At 45.0% G+C, this 14,516-nt stretch overlaps 1 protein-coding gene across 6 annotated transcripts in view; it reads left to right on the top strand.

Annotated features, from left to right (window-relative positions):
- The window catches only part of PBX4 (PBX homeobox 4), a 42,439-nt gene that overhangs the window by 11,063 nt on the left and 16,860 nt on the right, over positions 1-14,516 (top strand). For all 6 annotated transcript variants that reach the window (XR_004279897.1, XR_004279899.1, XR_004279902.1 and 3 more), the window contains exon 2: positions 9,205-9,278. Coding sequence is in view for 3 of the 6 variants with exons in the window: in XM_032316978.1 (XP_032172869.1) it covers positions 9,205-9,278 (74 nt within the window). In the remaining 3 variants the exon portion in view is untranslated. The remainder of the gene's footprint in view (positions 1-9,204; positions 9,279-14,516) is intronic.

The following is a 14,516-nucleotide window of genomic DNA, read 5'->3' as shown; positions in this document are numbered from 1 at the left end:
GTTCAGTAGCCACATGTGACTAGTGGCTACTGTATTAGCACAGATAGAGAACAATTCCATAATTGCAGAAAATACCAGACAGTGGTGCTTTAGAGCATCTGTCTGGCTGGACATGCCGCATATTTCCCTGGGAACCTTACCGCAATGCAAGTTCTGATGTAACAGGTCCCTATGGGGCCCAAGAGCCCATGTTTCTAACAGGCTCCCAAGGGTACCAATGCTGCCAATCCCAAACCACACTTGGAGAGGTTGGGTTCTCAAGAGTGGAGATAATGGCTTCCCATTTATTTCAGTTTTCATGAATTAGTTTACCTAGTAGTTGGTTAATCTGACAAATGAAAGTTATTTTGGAATCTAAGTTACATTTGTAGACATAATAGATTTTAAATTAATCACAAGGGTCACATATTAGCATTGTTTTGCCTACTTAATATAGAAAGAAAATTAGAAATGAGCAAATAAGATTCAGGAAATAGTTGATTTTTTTTCTCTTAATGAAAATCTTGCCTTGGGGCCATCAGACCCTGTTGTTTCAGAGTCTGTTTACATTTTCAATCTAAGGAAATCAGGCTTTGGAAGTTCCAGGGTTGTTTCTGTATTTCCTTTATAGAGTCTGTGAAAGTATAGCCCAACTTTGTGTTTGTAGAACTTGAGTACAGTAGAAAGTGACTGCTGGGGAATGGGAATAGGTTTTAGGACAAAAACCTCTTTATATATAGTGAATAAAGGGATGATGGAGAATGGCCATTATCATATCTGCTCAGGAGCAAGTCATGTGGTACATGGGATAGGGCATTTGAAACTAAAAAATTTCTGGGTGCCTGGGTGGCTCAGTCAGTTAAGTGTCTGCCTTCGTCTCAGGTCACAATCCCAGGCTTGTGCTGTCTTTCTTTCTCTGTCAAAATAATAAATTTTCAAAATCTTTAAAAAGAAACTAAAAAGATAATGTTAGAAGTTGGCTTTTAGGCAACATAATAGGTACTACAATTAAGGCCCTTCATAGCTTTTCTTTTCTTTTTTTTTTTCTTTTTTAAAGATTTTATTTATTTATTTGACAGAGAGAGATCACGAGTAGGCAGAGAGGCAGGCAGAGAGAGAGGAGGAAGCAGGCTCCTGCCGAGCAGAGAGCCCGATGCGGGACTCGATCCCAGGACCCCGAGATCATGACCTGAGCCGAAGGCAGCGGCTTAACCCACTGAGCCACCCAGGCGCCCCCTTCATAGCTTTTCTTAGGGAGAAAAGATTTCTCTGAATTTATTTCTTTTTCTTTTTTTTAATATTTTACTTATTTATTTGACAAAGAGAGAGAGGTCACAAGTGGTCATAGAGGCAGGCAGAAACAGAGGGGGTGGGTAGCAGGCTCCCCGCTGAGCAGAGAGCCCGACCCGGGACTTGATCCCAGGATCCTGAGATCATGACCTGAGCCGAAGGCAGAGGCTTAACCCACTGAGCCACCCAGGTGCCCTCTTTTTTTTTAAAAAAGATTTTATTTATTTATTTGACAGAAATCACAAGTAGGCAGAGAGGCAGGCAGAGAGAGAGGGGAAAGCAGGCCTCCTGCTGACCAGAGAGCCCAACATGGGGCCTGATCCCAGGATCCTGAGATCATGACCCAAGCCGAAGGCAGAGGTCCAACCTACTGAGCCACCCAGGCGCGCCTGAATTTATTTTTTAATTTGATTTTTACATGTGCGACGTTAGGTACTTTCTACTAGTAGAAATTTGCACGACTTTCTTAATTCCTCCAGTATTTCTACAGATTGACATTGCCTGTAATATAGACTAAATTCTAATTATTAAAAAGAGATGATTTAATTTTGACCTTAGAACTTATGCAAGTGGCAAGACATAAACTGTCAACTGAATGGTGTGCCCCTTTTCTAAAGGTCTGTGTCCCCATATTTAGTATTCCAGTTCTGTCAGTGAGCATTTGGCTTTCAGCATGCCTGTTCAAAGCACGTGGGGAGTCAGAGAAGGAATTTATGGTTTGGAATTTCCCAAAGCTAGATAGTGTTAGCAAGATAGGATCTACTCGTCCGATCCTGGGAAGTAGAATTTCAGAGTTGAAATTTTTCTTTTCGTATCCTTAAGGAGGTTCATTAGATCCCAGTCAACTTAGTGCCAGCACTCTGTTCTTTTTTTTTTTTTTTTAAGATTTTATTTATTTATTTGACAGAGATCACAAGTAGGGAGAGAGGCAGGCAGAGAGAGAGGAAGGGAAGCAGGCTCCCTGCTGAGCAGAGAGCCCCATGCAGGGCTCGATCCCAGGTCCCTGAGATCATAACCTGAGCCTAAGACAGAGGCTTTAACCCACTGAGGCACCCAGGGGCCGCCAGCACTCTGTTCTTTTTTTTTTTTTTTTTTTTTTTTTTTTTTTTTTTTTAAAGATTTTATTTATTTTATTTGACAGACAGAAATCACAAGTAGACAGAGAGGCAGGCAGAGAGAGAGAGAGGGAAGCAGGCTCCCTGCTGAGCAGAGAGCCCGATGCGGGCCTCGATCCCAGGACCCTGAGATCATGACCTGAGCCGAAGGCAGCGGCTTAACCCACTGAGCCACCCAGGCGCCCCAGCACTCTGTTCTTAACCTGCTTGTAGTTTTTAGCTTTGCTCTTAGGTTTGGCTTAGCTAGGCTTGGTCTAGTGCCAAAGGAAATTCTTGCTGTCTTTGGAGTACTTTTCCTAAGACTTGACTTTTGTTCATTTTAAATTTCCTAAAACTATCGTAAATCTAGGGGCACAGCAAAACCCCTTTTGAAGTGGTTTCTTTAAGTAAAGTAACATGCAGAGTGTTTTAGAAAGTTTCACAAATAAGTAAGTACCCCTCATTCATTTTAGTGACAGTTACAGAGTGCCTCTGTCAGAACACAGTGGTTGATGATGGTGAAAACAATGATTTCCTTCAGGTAAACTTCCCAGTAACCATAGAAAGTGGGTGGTTCCTCACAGAGTTTCTAGATAAAGAACTAGATCTGAGTAAGAACTTGCCTGAAGTTAGACAAATAGGAAGTGGTTGGATAGAGATTTGGCAGTTTTCTCTAGAACACTGGTGCTAACATGCCACCCTCCCTGATTTTCCCAGAGCTCCCATGGGTTCACTAGAATATGACATCACCTCCTGTTCACAGGAGCTAGAAGATGATTGTAGGTGCTGATAGGACAGTTGGGCTAAAGCTAAAGAAGATTTTTTTTTAAATTTCATTCTCGTGGATTTAATCTCATTTTCTCAGTAAAACTTCATTTTGTGCCAGGCCCAGGGATACTGGGGATAGCAGGGATTCCCGAAGGCTCACAGTTTCAGGAATGTCGGACATTGGAGAGTATGGTGCTGGGGACCCGGGGGCCAGAGAAAGTGTGATGAGGAATTAGCCAGATAAGGAATTAGATCAAGGGAGGCCACCTGGCAGCAAGATGAGTATGGATGATAAGACCCTAAAATCTAGCTGAAGTCAGACAGGGGGACACAAGCATGCCCCAAAGAGATGATCACATATCTGGATGCAAATCTTTACGCAGGCAGAGAAAGAAGGCACTGCATTCTAGGCTGGGGCAGGCAGGTCTGTAGGGAAGGCACTGAGCATGAAGGCATGTAACATGGCTCCATTGGGCATGGGTGGAGGCTCAGCCTTCAAAGGGGGACTCAGATGGGGTGACTGCATGCCTTAGCTGCTGTCCAGTGGAACATGGCCTTGAATTCCTTGTGAGACAAGAAGTGAGCGTAAAGGTTTTTCTGTTCCTTGTATGCGTACTTCTCAAAGTATTCAAAGCTTTCTAGGGTATTGACCCTGGATCGGAAGAAAGCTCAGTAGTCATTAGCTACTGTCTACCACCTTTTCTTCAGAAATGTCTTGAGACTTTCAGATTGAGCCCTCCAGTGGGTTAAAGGCTCTTGTTCTTCCTTCACTCTAAACAGTTTTTCTCTTTCATGCATAACTTCCTCTTGCCCAAATCTAGTGTCCTTTGGCCATTATCTTTATCTTACTTCTCTCTCCTCATGCTGCTGTTACTATTAAACCCCTTAACTATACTATACTATACTATACTATACTATACTATACTATACTATTAAACCCCTTAACACTTTTCTCCATTCCTAGAGTGGATGAGTACCCACTGTGTCCTCGGCCCTAGAAGAGAGACCAAGAAGAGGGGCTCCCAGCAGAGCTCTGTGTTCCCTTGGCTTCTGCTCTCTTCTTTGATGCTGGAATCTAGCAGTTCTCTCCCCAGATTTTGACTTCTCTGTTTGCCCCAGTTTAAGTCTGGAGATGTCAGAGCTCTGCCTTCAGACTTTTAGTTTCCATCTCTGCCAGTTTGTCATACCTAACTTTTACCTTTTCTTCAGTTAAGTTCAATGAGTCTTTGCTCAGCTAGTATGCCAAGTATGATGTGGGCCTAGAGTTTCTGAAACCATTAAGTTGAAGCCTTCCTCATGCCCAAGCCATCCATAGTAAATGCTTTAAAGGGAAGAGGGGAGGGAGTAAGGAATCCAGGGTGGGACAAGCCACCCATCAGAGTCTTGCACTTGCCGGCGTGACTTTGTCAGGTAAGTGTCCAACTCTTGATCTCAGCTCAGGTCTTGGTCTCAGGGTTATGAGATCAAGCCCCGCATTGGGCTCCATGCTGCTGGGCATAAAGCATACTTAAGGAAAAGAAAGGTAGAAAGCAGGGAAAGAAGGAGGAAGGAAGACATAACATGACTGTGAGGCAGGAAAGAAGGTCCATAATGCTCCAGCTGACTAGCAGTAATGAAGTAATAGTTCTTGTGAACATGAGGTCAGCATGATAAATAAATAAAAAGCAGAAAATAAAAAACATGATTAATACACACCCTGTCTATTAGCACCTCCTGCATTTCTTTACTTTCCTTTGTGATCAAATGTCAGTGTTTGTGGTTGCTGCTTCCAGGTCCCCTCCCCCACCTATTCTCTTCCATCTTTATCCTCCCTCTGTTGAGTCACCAGTGACCTTCATGTTGCTAAGTCCAAGGTCTCTCCTGGGTTCTTCTCTTGCTTTGCCTCCAAGAAGCATTTTTCACAGATTGCTCTTCTCTCCTTGAAACTGTTTTTTCTTGGGTCCTCCTCATTGGTAGTTCAGTCTCAGTCTCTGTAGGTTCTTCTCTTCTTGACTTCTGTAAGTCCATGGGCCTTGGTCTGGGATATGGACCCCTCTCTATCTACACTCTCTTATAGTGATGTCCTCAAGTCTTGTGGCTTAAAGTGTCATCTCTATGCCCAGGACTCCCTATCTTTATATTGCTTATCTCCAGCCTTCAGTCCTTGTCCATGTGCGCAACTACCTACCTGAACCTTCTATTGGATAGCTTATAAGTGGATATCTCAAGTGTAACCTGATCAAAGCACATCTCTGCTTTCCAGACCCTTCTTCCCTAAACCATGTGCCTTCCACTCTTCCCTATAGTAGTTAATGGTATCTCCTTTCATCTAGTTGCTCAGGCCTAAAGCTAGTAGTTATCCTTGAATCTCCTCTTTCCCCAAAAATCCAAGACACTTTATCAGAAGGTCCTGTTGATTCCATCGCTGAAGTCAAAGATCTACTTTTTTCATTTTTTAAAAATAGGCTTCATGCCCAACTTAAGGCTCAAATTTAGGACAATGAAATCAAGTCGCATGCTCCACTGACTGAGCCAGCAAGGTACCCCAAGATCTATCTACTTTTTATGTTTATTACCATAACTCTAACTAGGCCAGCAGCATTTCTGGACTATTCTAGCTGCAGTAGCCTCTAGACTATGTTCCTGGTTCCACCCCTTGCCTTCCATTCTGGTCTCAGAGCAGCCACAGTGATCTTTTAAAAATGCAATTCACTTAAAGATAGGCAAATAGATAATGGAATAGAGTTGAAAAGGCAAAAATAAACCCATACGTATGTGGCCAATTGATTTTCTTTTTCTTTTTTTTAAACATTTTATTTACTTGAGAGAGAGACAGTGAGAGAGAGCATGAATGAGGAGAAGGTCAGAGGGAGAAGCAGACTCCCCATGGACCTGGGAGCCCGATGTGGGACTCGATCCCTGGACTCCAGGATCATGACCTGAGCTGAAGGCAGTCACCTAACCAACTGAGCCACACAGGCACCAGCCAACTGATTTTCTTCAGGGATGCCAAGACTATTCAGTGAGGAAGGAATAGTCTGTTCAATGAATGATCTGGAAAAACTGGATCTGCACATGCAGAAGAATGAATTTGAATCCTTACTTAATACCATATACAAAAATGAACTCAAATGGATCAAATACCTAAGTGTAAGAGCTAACCTTGTAACCCTCTTAGAGGAAGACACAGGGGACGCCTGGGTGGCTCAGTTGGTTAAGCAGCTGCCTTCGGATCAGGTTATGATCCCAGAGTCCTGGGATCAAGTCCCATATCCAGCTCCCTGCTCGGTGGGGAGCCTGCTTTCTTCTTCCTCTGTCTGCTGCACCCCTCTCCCCACTGCCACCACCTTAGCTTGTGCTCTCTCTCACTCTCTCTCTGGCAAATAAATAAATCTTAAAAAAGAGAAAAAAAAAGAAAAGAGTTGCTGCTTCCTCTAAAGAAAAAAAAAGAAGAAAACACAGGCATAAATCTTCATAATGTTGAATTAAGCAACAGTTTCTTAGGTATGATGCCTAAAGTACAAACAACAAAGAAAGAATAAATAAATTGGATTTCATTAAAATGGAAAACTGCTGGGGTGCCTGGGTGGCTCAGTGGGTTAAGGTCTCTGCCTTCGGCTCAGGTCGGGATCCCAGAGTCCTGGGATCGAGTCCCACATCAGGTTCTCTGCTCTGCGGGGAGCCTGCTTCCTCCTCTCTCTCTACCTGCCTCTCCGCCTACTTGAGATCTCTGTCTGTCAAATAAATAAATAAAATCTTTAAAAAAATAAAATGGAAAACTTCTGTGCTTCAAAGGACACCATCAAGAAAGTAAAAAGACGACTCAAATAATGGGAGAAGAGATTTGCAAATCATGTATTTGATAAGAGTCTGGTATCTAGAATATATAAAGAACTCCTCTTACAACTCCATAATAAAAAGACCAATAACCCCATTAAAGAATGAGCACGGATTTGAATAAACATATCCCCAAAGAAGAATGGCCAGTAAACACATGAAAAAAATGTTCAGTATCATTAGTCTTTAGAGGAATGCAACTCGAAACAACAATGGGCTACTACCTCACACCCCTGGTGTGGCTATAATAAAAAGGACAATAACAAGTGTTGGTGAGGATGTGAAGAGACTGGAACCCTCAGAAGTTGCTGATGGGAATGGAATATTGTGCAGCCACTTTATAAAAGTTTGGCATTTCCTTGAAAAGTTCAACAGAGTTGCCATGTGACTCCACGACTCTCCCTAGACACATGCTCACACAAATACTTCCACGTGAATGTTCATAGTAGCATTACTCACAATAGCCCAAAGTGGAAATAACTTAAATGTCCACAATTGATAAATGGATAAACAAATTATATCCACACTATGGAATATTATAAGTCCCTAAAATGAGATGACGCACTGGTAGACAACAACTTGGAAGAACCATGAGAAGGTGCTATGGGATAGGGGCCAGTCCCAAAGGCCCCATACTGTGTGATTCCATTTGTTTGAAATGTCCAGGAGAGACAAACTGTAGAGACAGACGGATTAGTGGTTGCTCGGTGGGTAGAGTGGGGAGAAGGGGGAATGACTGCTTATGGGAACAGGGTTTCTTCTGGGGGTGAGGAGAGTGTTGTAGAAATAATGGTGATTCTTGCACATTGTGAATTTACTAATAGCCACTGAATTGTGTATATACTTTTAAGGGTGAACTTTATGGTATGTGAATTACATCTCAAAAAATTGACACTAATAAAAAAATCAATCCATGTGACAACTACTCTGTAAAATCCCCATTGCTCCCTGTAATGGATTTCTGTTGCCACTGTAACCAATGACCACTAACTTAGCAGCTTAAAACACACAAATTTATGTATCGCCTTCCATTTCTGTAGGTTACAAGTCCAACATGGGTCTCCCTGGGCTAAAATCAAGGTGTTCTAAGGACTCCTTCTGAAGGCAGTAGGGGAAGAGTCCATCTCCTTGCCTTTTTCAGCTTGTTGAAGCCACCTGCATTCCTTGGCTTGTACTTTCTTCCTCCATCTTTGGAGCCAACAGCAGAGTGTCTCTGACTCTATGTTACTCTCTCTCTCTCTCTCTGAGCGCAGCCGGAAGAAGTTGTACACTTTAAGGACTTGTGTGATTGGATTGGGCCCATCTGGTAATCCAGGCTCATCTCGCCATCTCAAGGCCCTTAACTTTAACCACACCTCCGGGGGCCTTTTTCCCTTGTAACTTATTCTGAGGTTCAGCACGTGGACATCTTAGGGAGCCAGTCTTCTGCCGATCACAGTTCCCATCACAGGAAAACAAAAGCCAGAGTCATTTCCCTGACTGACAAGGCTCTTCGAGGTGGACCCCCCCCTTGTCTAATTTCACTTTATGGCTCCCTCCCTCACCCCTTACTCTGCAGCATCTTGGGCTCTTAAAAAACCAAGTGTTTTCACTCAGCCTGTATACTGCCTGTTTCCTCTACCTAAATTATTATTGTCTTCAGCCTCTCTTTTCCTGCCTGACTTCTCCTTGTCATTCTGATCTTGGCTTTGATGTCACATCAGAGACGTGCAAACTCCAGTAAGCTTTCCAGCCAGCAGCACTCTCAGTTGCCACAAAGCACCCGCCACAGCTCGTGGTTGTTTGTGTGTGTGTTTGGTGTCTCTCTCTCCGTCTTAACTGTCACATGGGTGGGAACCTCATCTGTCTGTGTCTGTGACCCTAGAATGGTATATGGCACATAGTGGCTGTTCAGGAAATACTTACTAAATTAACGTCTCATGACATGGGGGATGACTGGGCTATCTGCTCTGCATGTAGGGCAATAGTGTGAACGCAGCTTTTAAGTCATCGGACCTTGAAAGTTTCTAGCTTTTGATGAGTTATTTGGATTATTTAAATTTGCATTGTTTAAAACCCCACCTGTAAAGGGAAGTGGTTTGAGTATTTGTATATTGCTCCATTTGAATTTTGCAAAATGGCATTCGTCTGAAATGCTTTTGTACTGTAACTTCGTAAGACCGACTTTCAACAGAACTGGCAGAGTCGCCATGAAGGGTCTTTATGCTCGTGGACAGGATGACTTCTCTTTCTCAACATGCTCTTCTGTCTCTTTCAGAAAGCATGCTTTGAGTTGCCATCGGATGAAGCCAGCTCTCTTCAGTGTGCTCTGTGAGATCAAGGAAAAGACAGGTAGGCCATTGAGAAGACATTTTTGGTGGGTCCAGGACCACGACAAACATGCCCCTCTGGTCCTGGCTCAGCCTGACGTGTGTCATGGTCCGTCTTGCCTGTCACATCTCTCTCCGGCAGGAGGGGTTCACATGCAGCCTTTCTGCCTGGTCAGTACCCTGTTCTCTGGTGTATCACATCCTTGTATTTTGCAGTTTGGAACTGGAGAAATACTGTTGCCAGTGAGTAACAAGCAGCTGCTTTGTTCTTAAGCAAGACCTAAGAGGCACTGTGGCATTCATTTTGGAAAAGATGATAGAATTTGAAATGTAGAATAATAATGATTTTGTTTTATTTGTTTTAAGCATTCAGAGTAATCCCCATGGAGGGCTTTCTGCCACTGCAAATCCTTTTGTTAAAAAAAAAAAACAAACCACAAAACTTTATTTTGAATTAATTTTAGATTTGCAGAAAAGTTAAAAAAATAGTACAGCCCGTTCTCCTGTACCCTTCTCCCAGCTTCCTCTCATGTCAACACCTTCAGAACCACAGTGCAATGATCAAAACCAGGACATTAACCCTGGTACAGTGCTCTTGAACTGAACAACGGGCTTTATTCGGATTTCTCCAGTCTTTGGGCTAGTGCCCTTTTTCTGGTCCAGCCTCCCACATTGCATTTAGTCATTCTATCCTTCGTCTCACAGTTCCTCAGTCTGTCTTCATCAACTGTGACCTTCACACTTTGGGTGAGACCCGCTCATTTTTGTGGGACTGACATTTGTGGGGAACCATATTAGTTCAAAGAAATACTTCATGGCCGATCTTCATGTTATTGTTCCCAGCCCAGCTAGCAGCCAGCATTTTATCTATTGTCTTTACCACTGCTTTCCTTTCTCATAAAAGCCAGCCTGGGCTATATTTCATTCCTGATTCTTTTACTTTCTTTTTTTTTTTAAAGATTTTATTTATTTATTTGACAGAGAGAAATCACAAGTAGACGGAGAGGCAGGCAGAGAGAGAGAGAGAAGCAGGCTCCCTGCTGAGCAGAGAGCCCGACGCGGGACTCGATCCCAGGACCCTGAGATCATGACCTGAGCCGAAGGCAGTGGCTTAACCCACTGAGCCACCCAGGCGCCCCTGATTCTTTTACTTTCAAGTGCACTTTGTAACCAAAAAGGTTTTGTTGTGCATTTGTTTTCATAGTCGCTTGTGCATGTTTAACTTTTTATTTTGAAATGATGGACAGATTTACGGAAATGTTCCAAGAACAGTGCACATACATTTTCTTCCTGCTCTTTCGGGGAATAGGTTGCTGCCATGATGCCCATGACCCCTGCACACCTGAGTGTGTGTTTCCAGCGAACAGGTGTTTCTAGCCCCCAGGACAACACTCATTGTCAGGAAGTGGCATTGATATGCCATTACTGTAGAATCCTGGTCTTATTCAAGCTTTGTCAGTTGTCCTAATAATTTATAGAAAATGATGCAGGCCAGGATCTTGTCTTACACATAGTTATCATGTCCCCTTGGTCGTCTTCTCTCTGTGACAAGCTCCATTTTTCCTTGACTTTCATGACCTTGATCATCTGGAAGATCACAGGTAGGATCCTCCCATTTGGGTTTATATGATGTTTCCTCACAATTAGATTTCTGCTTCCGTTATCCTTGGTACCTTTACTTATCTAATCAGTTGTTCCTTGCCCCCCATGTATACCTGATCCTCCTCCCTAATATGAACCCCTTTTCATCCCTCAGCCGCCACTCCCATCCCCCACCAGGTCACTGCTGTGACAGCTCCCATGTGATGCCCTTCTCACCTTTCTTGGGTTTCAACACCCAGAGTCGGCTCGCCCTCCTCCAGGGATGCACCCTTAGGGCTGTGACAGCCCCTGCTGAGCTCCCACTCAAGTGCCTCTCAAGTGTCTAATGGCCTGTCTTGTCCATTTCGTATTTAAGGGATGGGGAGCAGGTATTATGGCCTCTGGAAGGTTGAAGCACAAAGGCTGGGCTTTTTGCAGGTTTCAACAAGTTTACCCTCAGGGCCTCACACCATCCCTTCTGCATTCTGTATGAACTGGACAAGCAGCACTCCTGCAACTGAGTGAGCAGCAAACCCGGGAGTCCTGTGGCTGGGAAGAAACTGCCCACACCAGCATGTGTCCATGCCCTGGAGACACTGGCTGTGATTACATGCTCCTTAGTACTATTGAACTGTATGATGTTGGTCACCCTCATAAAAAAGCAGCCGGGGGGCGCCTGGGTGGCTCAGTGGTTAAGCCGCTGCCTTTGGCTCAGGTCATGATCTTAGGGTCCTGGAATCGAGCCCCGCATCAGGCTCTCTGCTCAGGAGGGAGCCTGCTTCCTCCTCTCTCTCTGCCTGCCTCTCTGCCTGCTTGTGATCTCTCTCTGTCAAATAAATAAATAAAATCTTAAAAAAAAAAAAAAAAAAAAAAAGCAGCCGGGGTTGGTAGCTCTTACTAGGGTGTGCTATCCCCCTGCCCAGCCCTCACCTAGCCTTGGGTAAAAGCAGCCCTTCTGGGGCTCCCTGCTGCCCCCAGTGGTTGGCTCTGTCATCGTAGCTCCTTGGATGTGTGGGACCCTGAGGTTTTTAACTGACAATAACTTAGCTATGCAATTATGGAATTTAGCAGTAATAAAAACAATTTTTAAGGGGCACCTGGGTGGCTCAGTTGGTTAAGTGTCCTACTCTTGATTTCGGCTCAGGTCATGATCTCTTTGTTGTGAGCTGGATCCCCACTTTGGGCTCTGTGCAGGGCGTGGAGCCTGTTTTAAGATTCTCTCTCTTCCTCTCCCTCACACTTCCTTTCTACCAACTGGCTCCACTGTTGGGCTGCATAATGTGTTTTGGGGCGTGGCACCACAGGAATGGGCCAGCACTGCTCAGCCGTGAAAATTGCAGGCCATCTGCAATTGCCATGAACTGGACTCCACATGGGCTGGCTGAGTTGTTAAGTTCACTGCTGCCAAGTGTCTTTTCTCATCTGTAGGAAGTGCAGCTGTGGGTGTGCTGTGTGTCCAGCATGTGAGTGGCAGGAGAGTAAACAGGATCTCAGTTCTGCTTCAGTGTCTCCCAGTCTTGTGATGGGAGTGACTCAGTATTAGCCCAAGGAAAACTATTTAGGGTCCCGATCCTGTACACTGGCAGGAGTGGGTCACCCCCTTATTGGTGATCCTGAGTGACAGGTCTCCTGGGACTCCTTGTGAAGGGACAGAGCGTGTCTGCTTCTTGAGTTAACCCACATTCCTCACATTCCCTTCTGGCTGAAGTCTGCAACAGGCCTTTAGGGTAAAGACAAAACCCGTGCAGACCATTTGAAGCCCAGTGGGCATTGTTGGAGCCTGGGTTTGCAGTCGGGCAGCCCTGAGCTTCCTGGCAGTATCGCCCCACCCTGCTGGCAGCCTCTTACTTTCCTCTTGTTTTATAAATAAGCAGGGTGAACCTCTGGAGAGAGCCAGTCCCACCCCAGTAGGCTACAGCTGGGCTGTGTGCTGCCTTTCCACACCCCATCCTGGTTCAGAAAGGGAGCTCTCCCTATGCCTCCCAGCCCGCACCCACCAGCCCCAAGTGGCGTCCGTGTCCCCGCTGCTCTCACTGCATCCACAGGGGCTCTGGGCCTTTGCCATCTGTCTCCTCCAGCACATCCACAGCCAGGATGTGCTGTGTTCTACGACTGTCCTGGTCCCTGGCACACTGTGCCATGTACCTTGGGTTTTTGATGAATGAAGAACTGTTCCTGGTGACTGATACCTATTAATTGATATGCTTTTCATCCTTTTCATTGTATGACGTTCAGGAAGATTGTGTCTGGGGCCTGGCTTAGAACACAAAGCTATTGTTCATGTCACCCTGAGAAGAAAGCCATTCTGTGTGTAAACCCTGGCTTGGCAGACAGACCTGGAAACACTGCCTCACTACCTTCCACAGTCTCTTGGCCTGTAGAAGGATGCTGGCATATCTTCCACGTCAGGGATGTCTGGGCGTCCGTGCCTGCAGGGCTCTCTGAAGGCCAGGAAAACCCCCCCACCCCGAGGAGTGCACCCTCCCTCCTGAATCCTTCCCTTGAGACAGCCGTTCTTCTCGGCATCTAGAGGAGCTATCCTAAGAGAAAAACATAAACCATCTTTGGAGAATTTCAAATTTAGCTGGGAGAACCAAATACTGGCCCAGTTCCTTTCTGAAGCCCTTGGGGCTAGATGCGTTACAGAATTCAGAATTGTTTGGATGTTAGGCCTGTTGTGATGATGACTTCTGAGGCAGAGCCTGCATTCCAAAGGTGACATTTAGCACCAGAGCAGGAACATTCTTACACGCTGGTTGGGTCAGCCTTTGCCTCCAAATGAACTTGAGTGCCAACTTCTGTAACAACATTGAATCTTGGATTGTGGATGGGCAAGGAGCTTAGACTTAGTGTGCAGAAGAAGTGCACTGAAAAGCTACCGGTGTCTTGGGCAGTTGACTCAGGGACCTGCTTTGTCTTCTCCACACAGTCACTATCTCCTACACCGGTCTTAAGTGCCACCTTGGTTTGGTCGGTTCTGTGCTTACTGTCTCCTGAGAAGTCCTGAAGTCCTGCGTCGGCCAGCCTTGCTCTTAGGCCAAGGAACCGTCTCTGTGCTACAGGGGCACAGATGGCTGCCTTTCAGAGGAGTAAATGTAAATAATGGATCATATAAGGGAACATCTTGCTATTTCCTGGCCACTGTTCATTGGCCTGGCGAGGAGCCATCAGGCCGGGGTAATCCAGCAGGTTTTTTACCTTTGTTTCCCTTCCTCATCAGCCATTCGGATCTGTTGCAGTTGCAAATTCATGATCTTGATCCTGGGGTTGTAGGTTTGAGCCCCACATTGGGTGTGGAGATTGCTTCAAAATAATACAAATCTTTTAAAAAGCTCAAGAACCTGAAAGGTTTTAGTTGTGGGTGCACCTCCAAAAAAGAGTGAGCCAGGAGCTTCAAGGCCTTCATAAGGACACAGATTCTTGGAAAGTCTATTACCCTGTTCAGGTTTTTTTCTTACAGTTTGGCCATTGGCTAAAATGATCTTGTGCTTTTGTTTCTGGTTTGTTTTCTGATTCCCAACCTGGAACGCCGGCCCCCAAGAGCACAGTTATGCCCACAGTGCAGCCCAGTCCTGTCAGGGGCTTGGCTCACTGTAGGTATCAGTAAACTTGGAGATGGCATGAGAGTGACCAGTCTTTTTTGACACAAAATCCTCCTTGGTCTTGTCACTTAGAACTT

The sequence above is a fragment of the Mustela erminea genome, chromosome 1, assembly GCF_009829155.1.
Source record: "Mustela erminea isolate mMusErm1 chromosome 1, mMusErm1.Pri, whole genome shotgun sequence".
Classification (NCBI taxonomy): Eukaryota; Metazoa; Chordata; class Mammalia; order Carnivora; family Mustelidae; genus Mustela; species Mustela erminea.
This window is presented reverse-complemented; position numbering and strand designations above follow the sequence as displayed.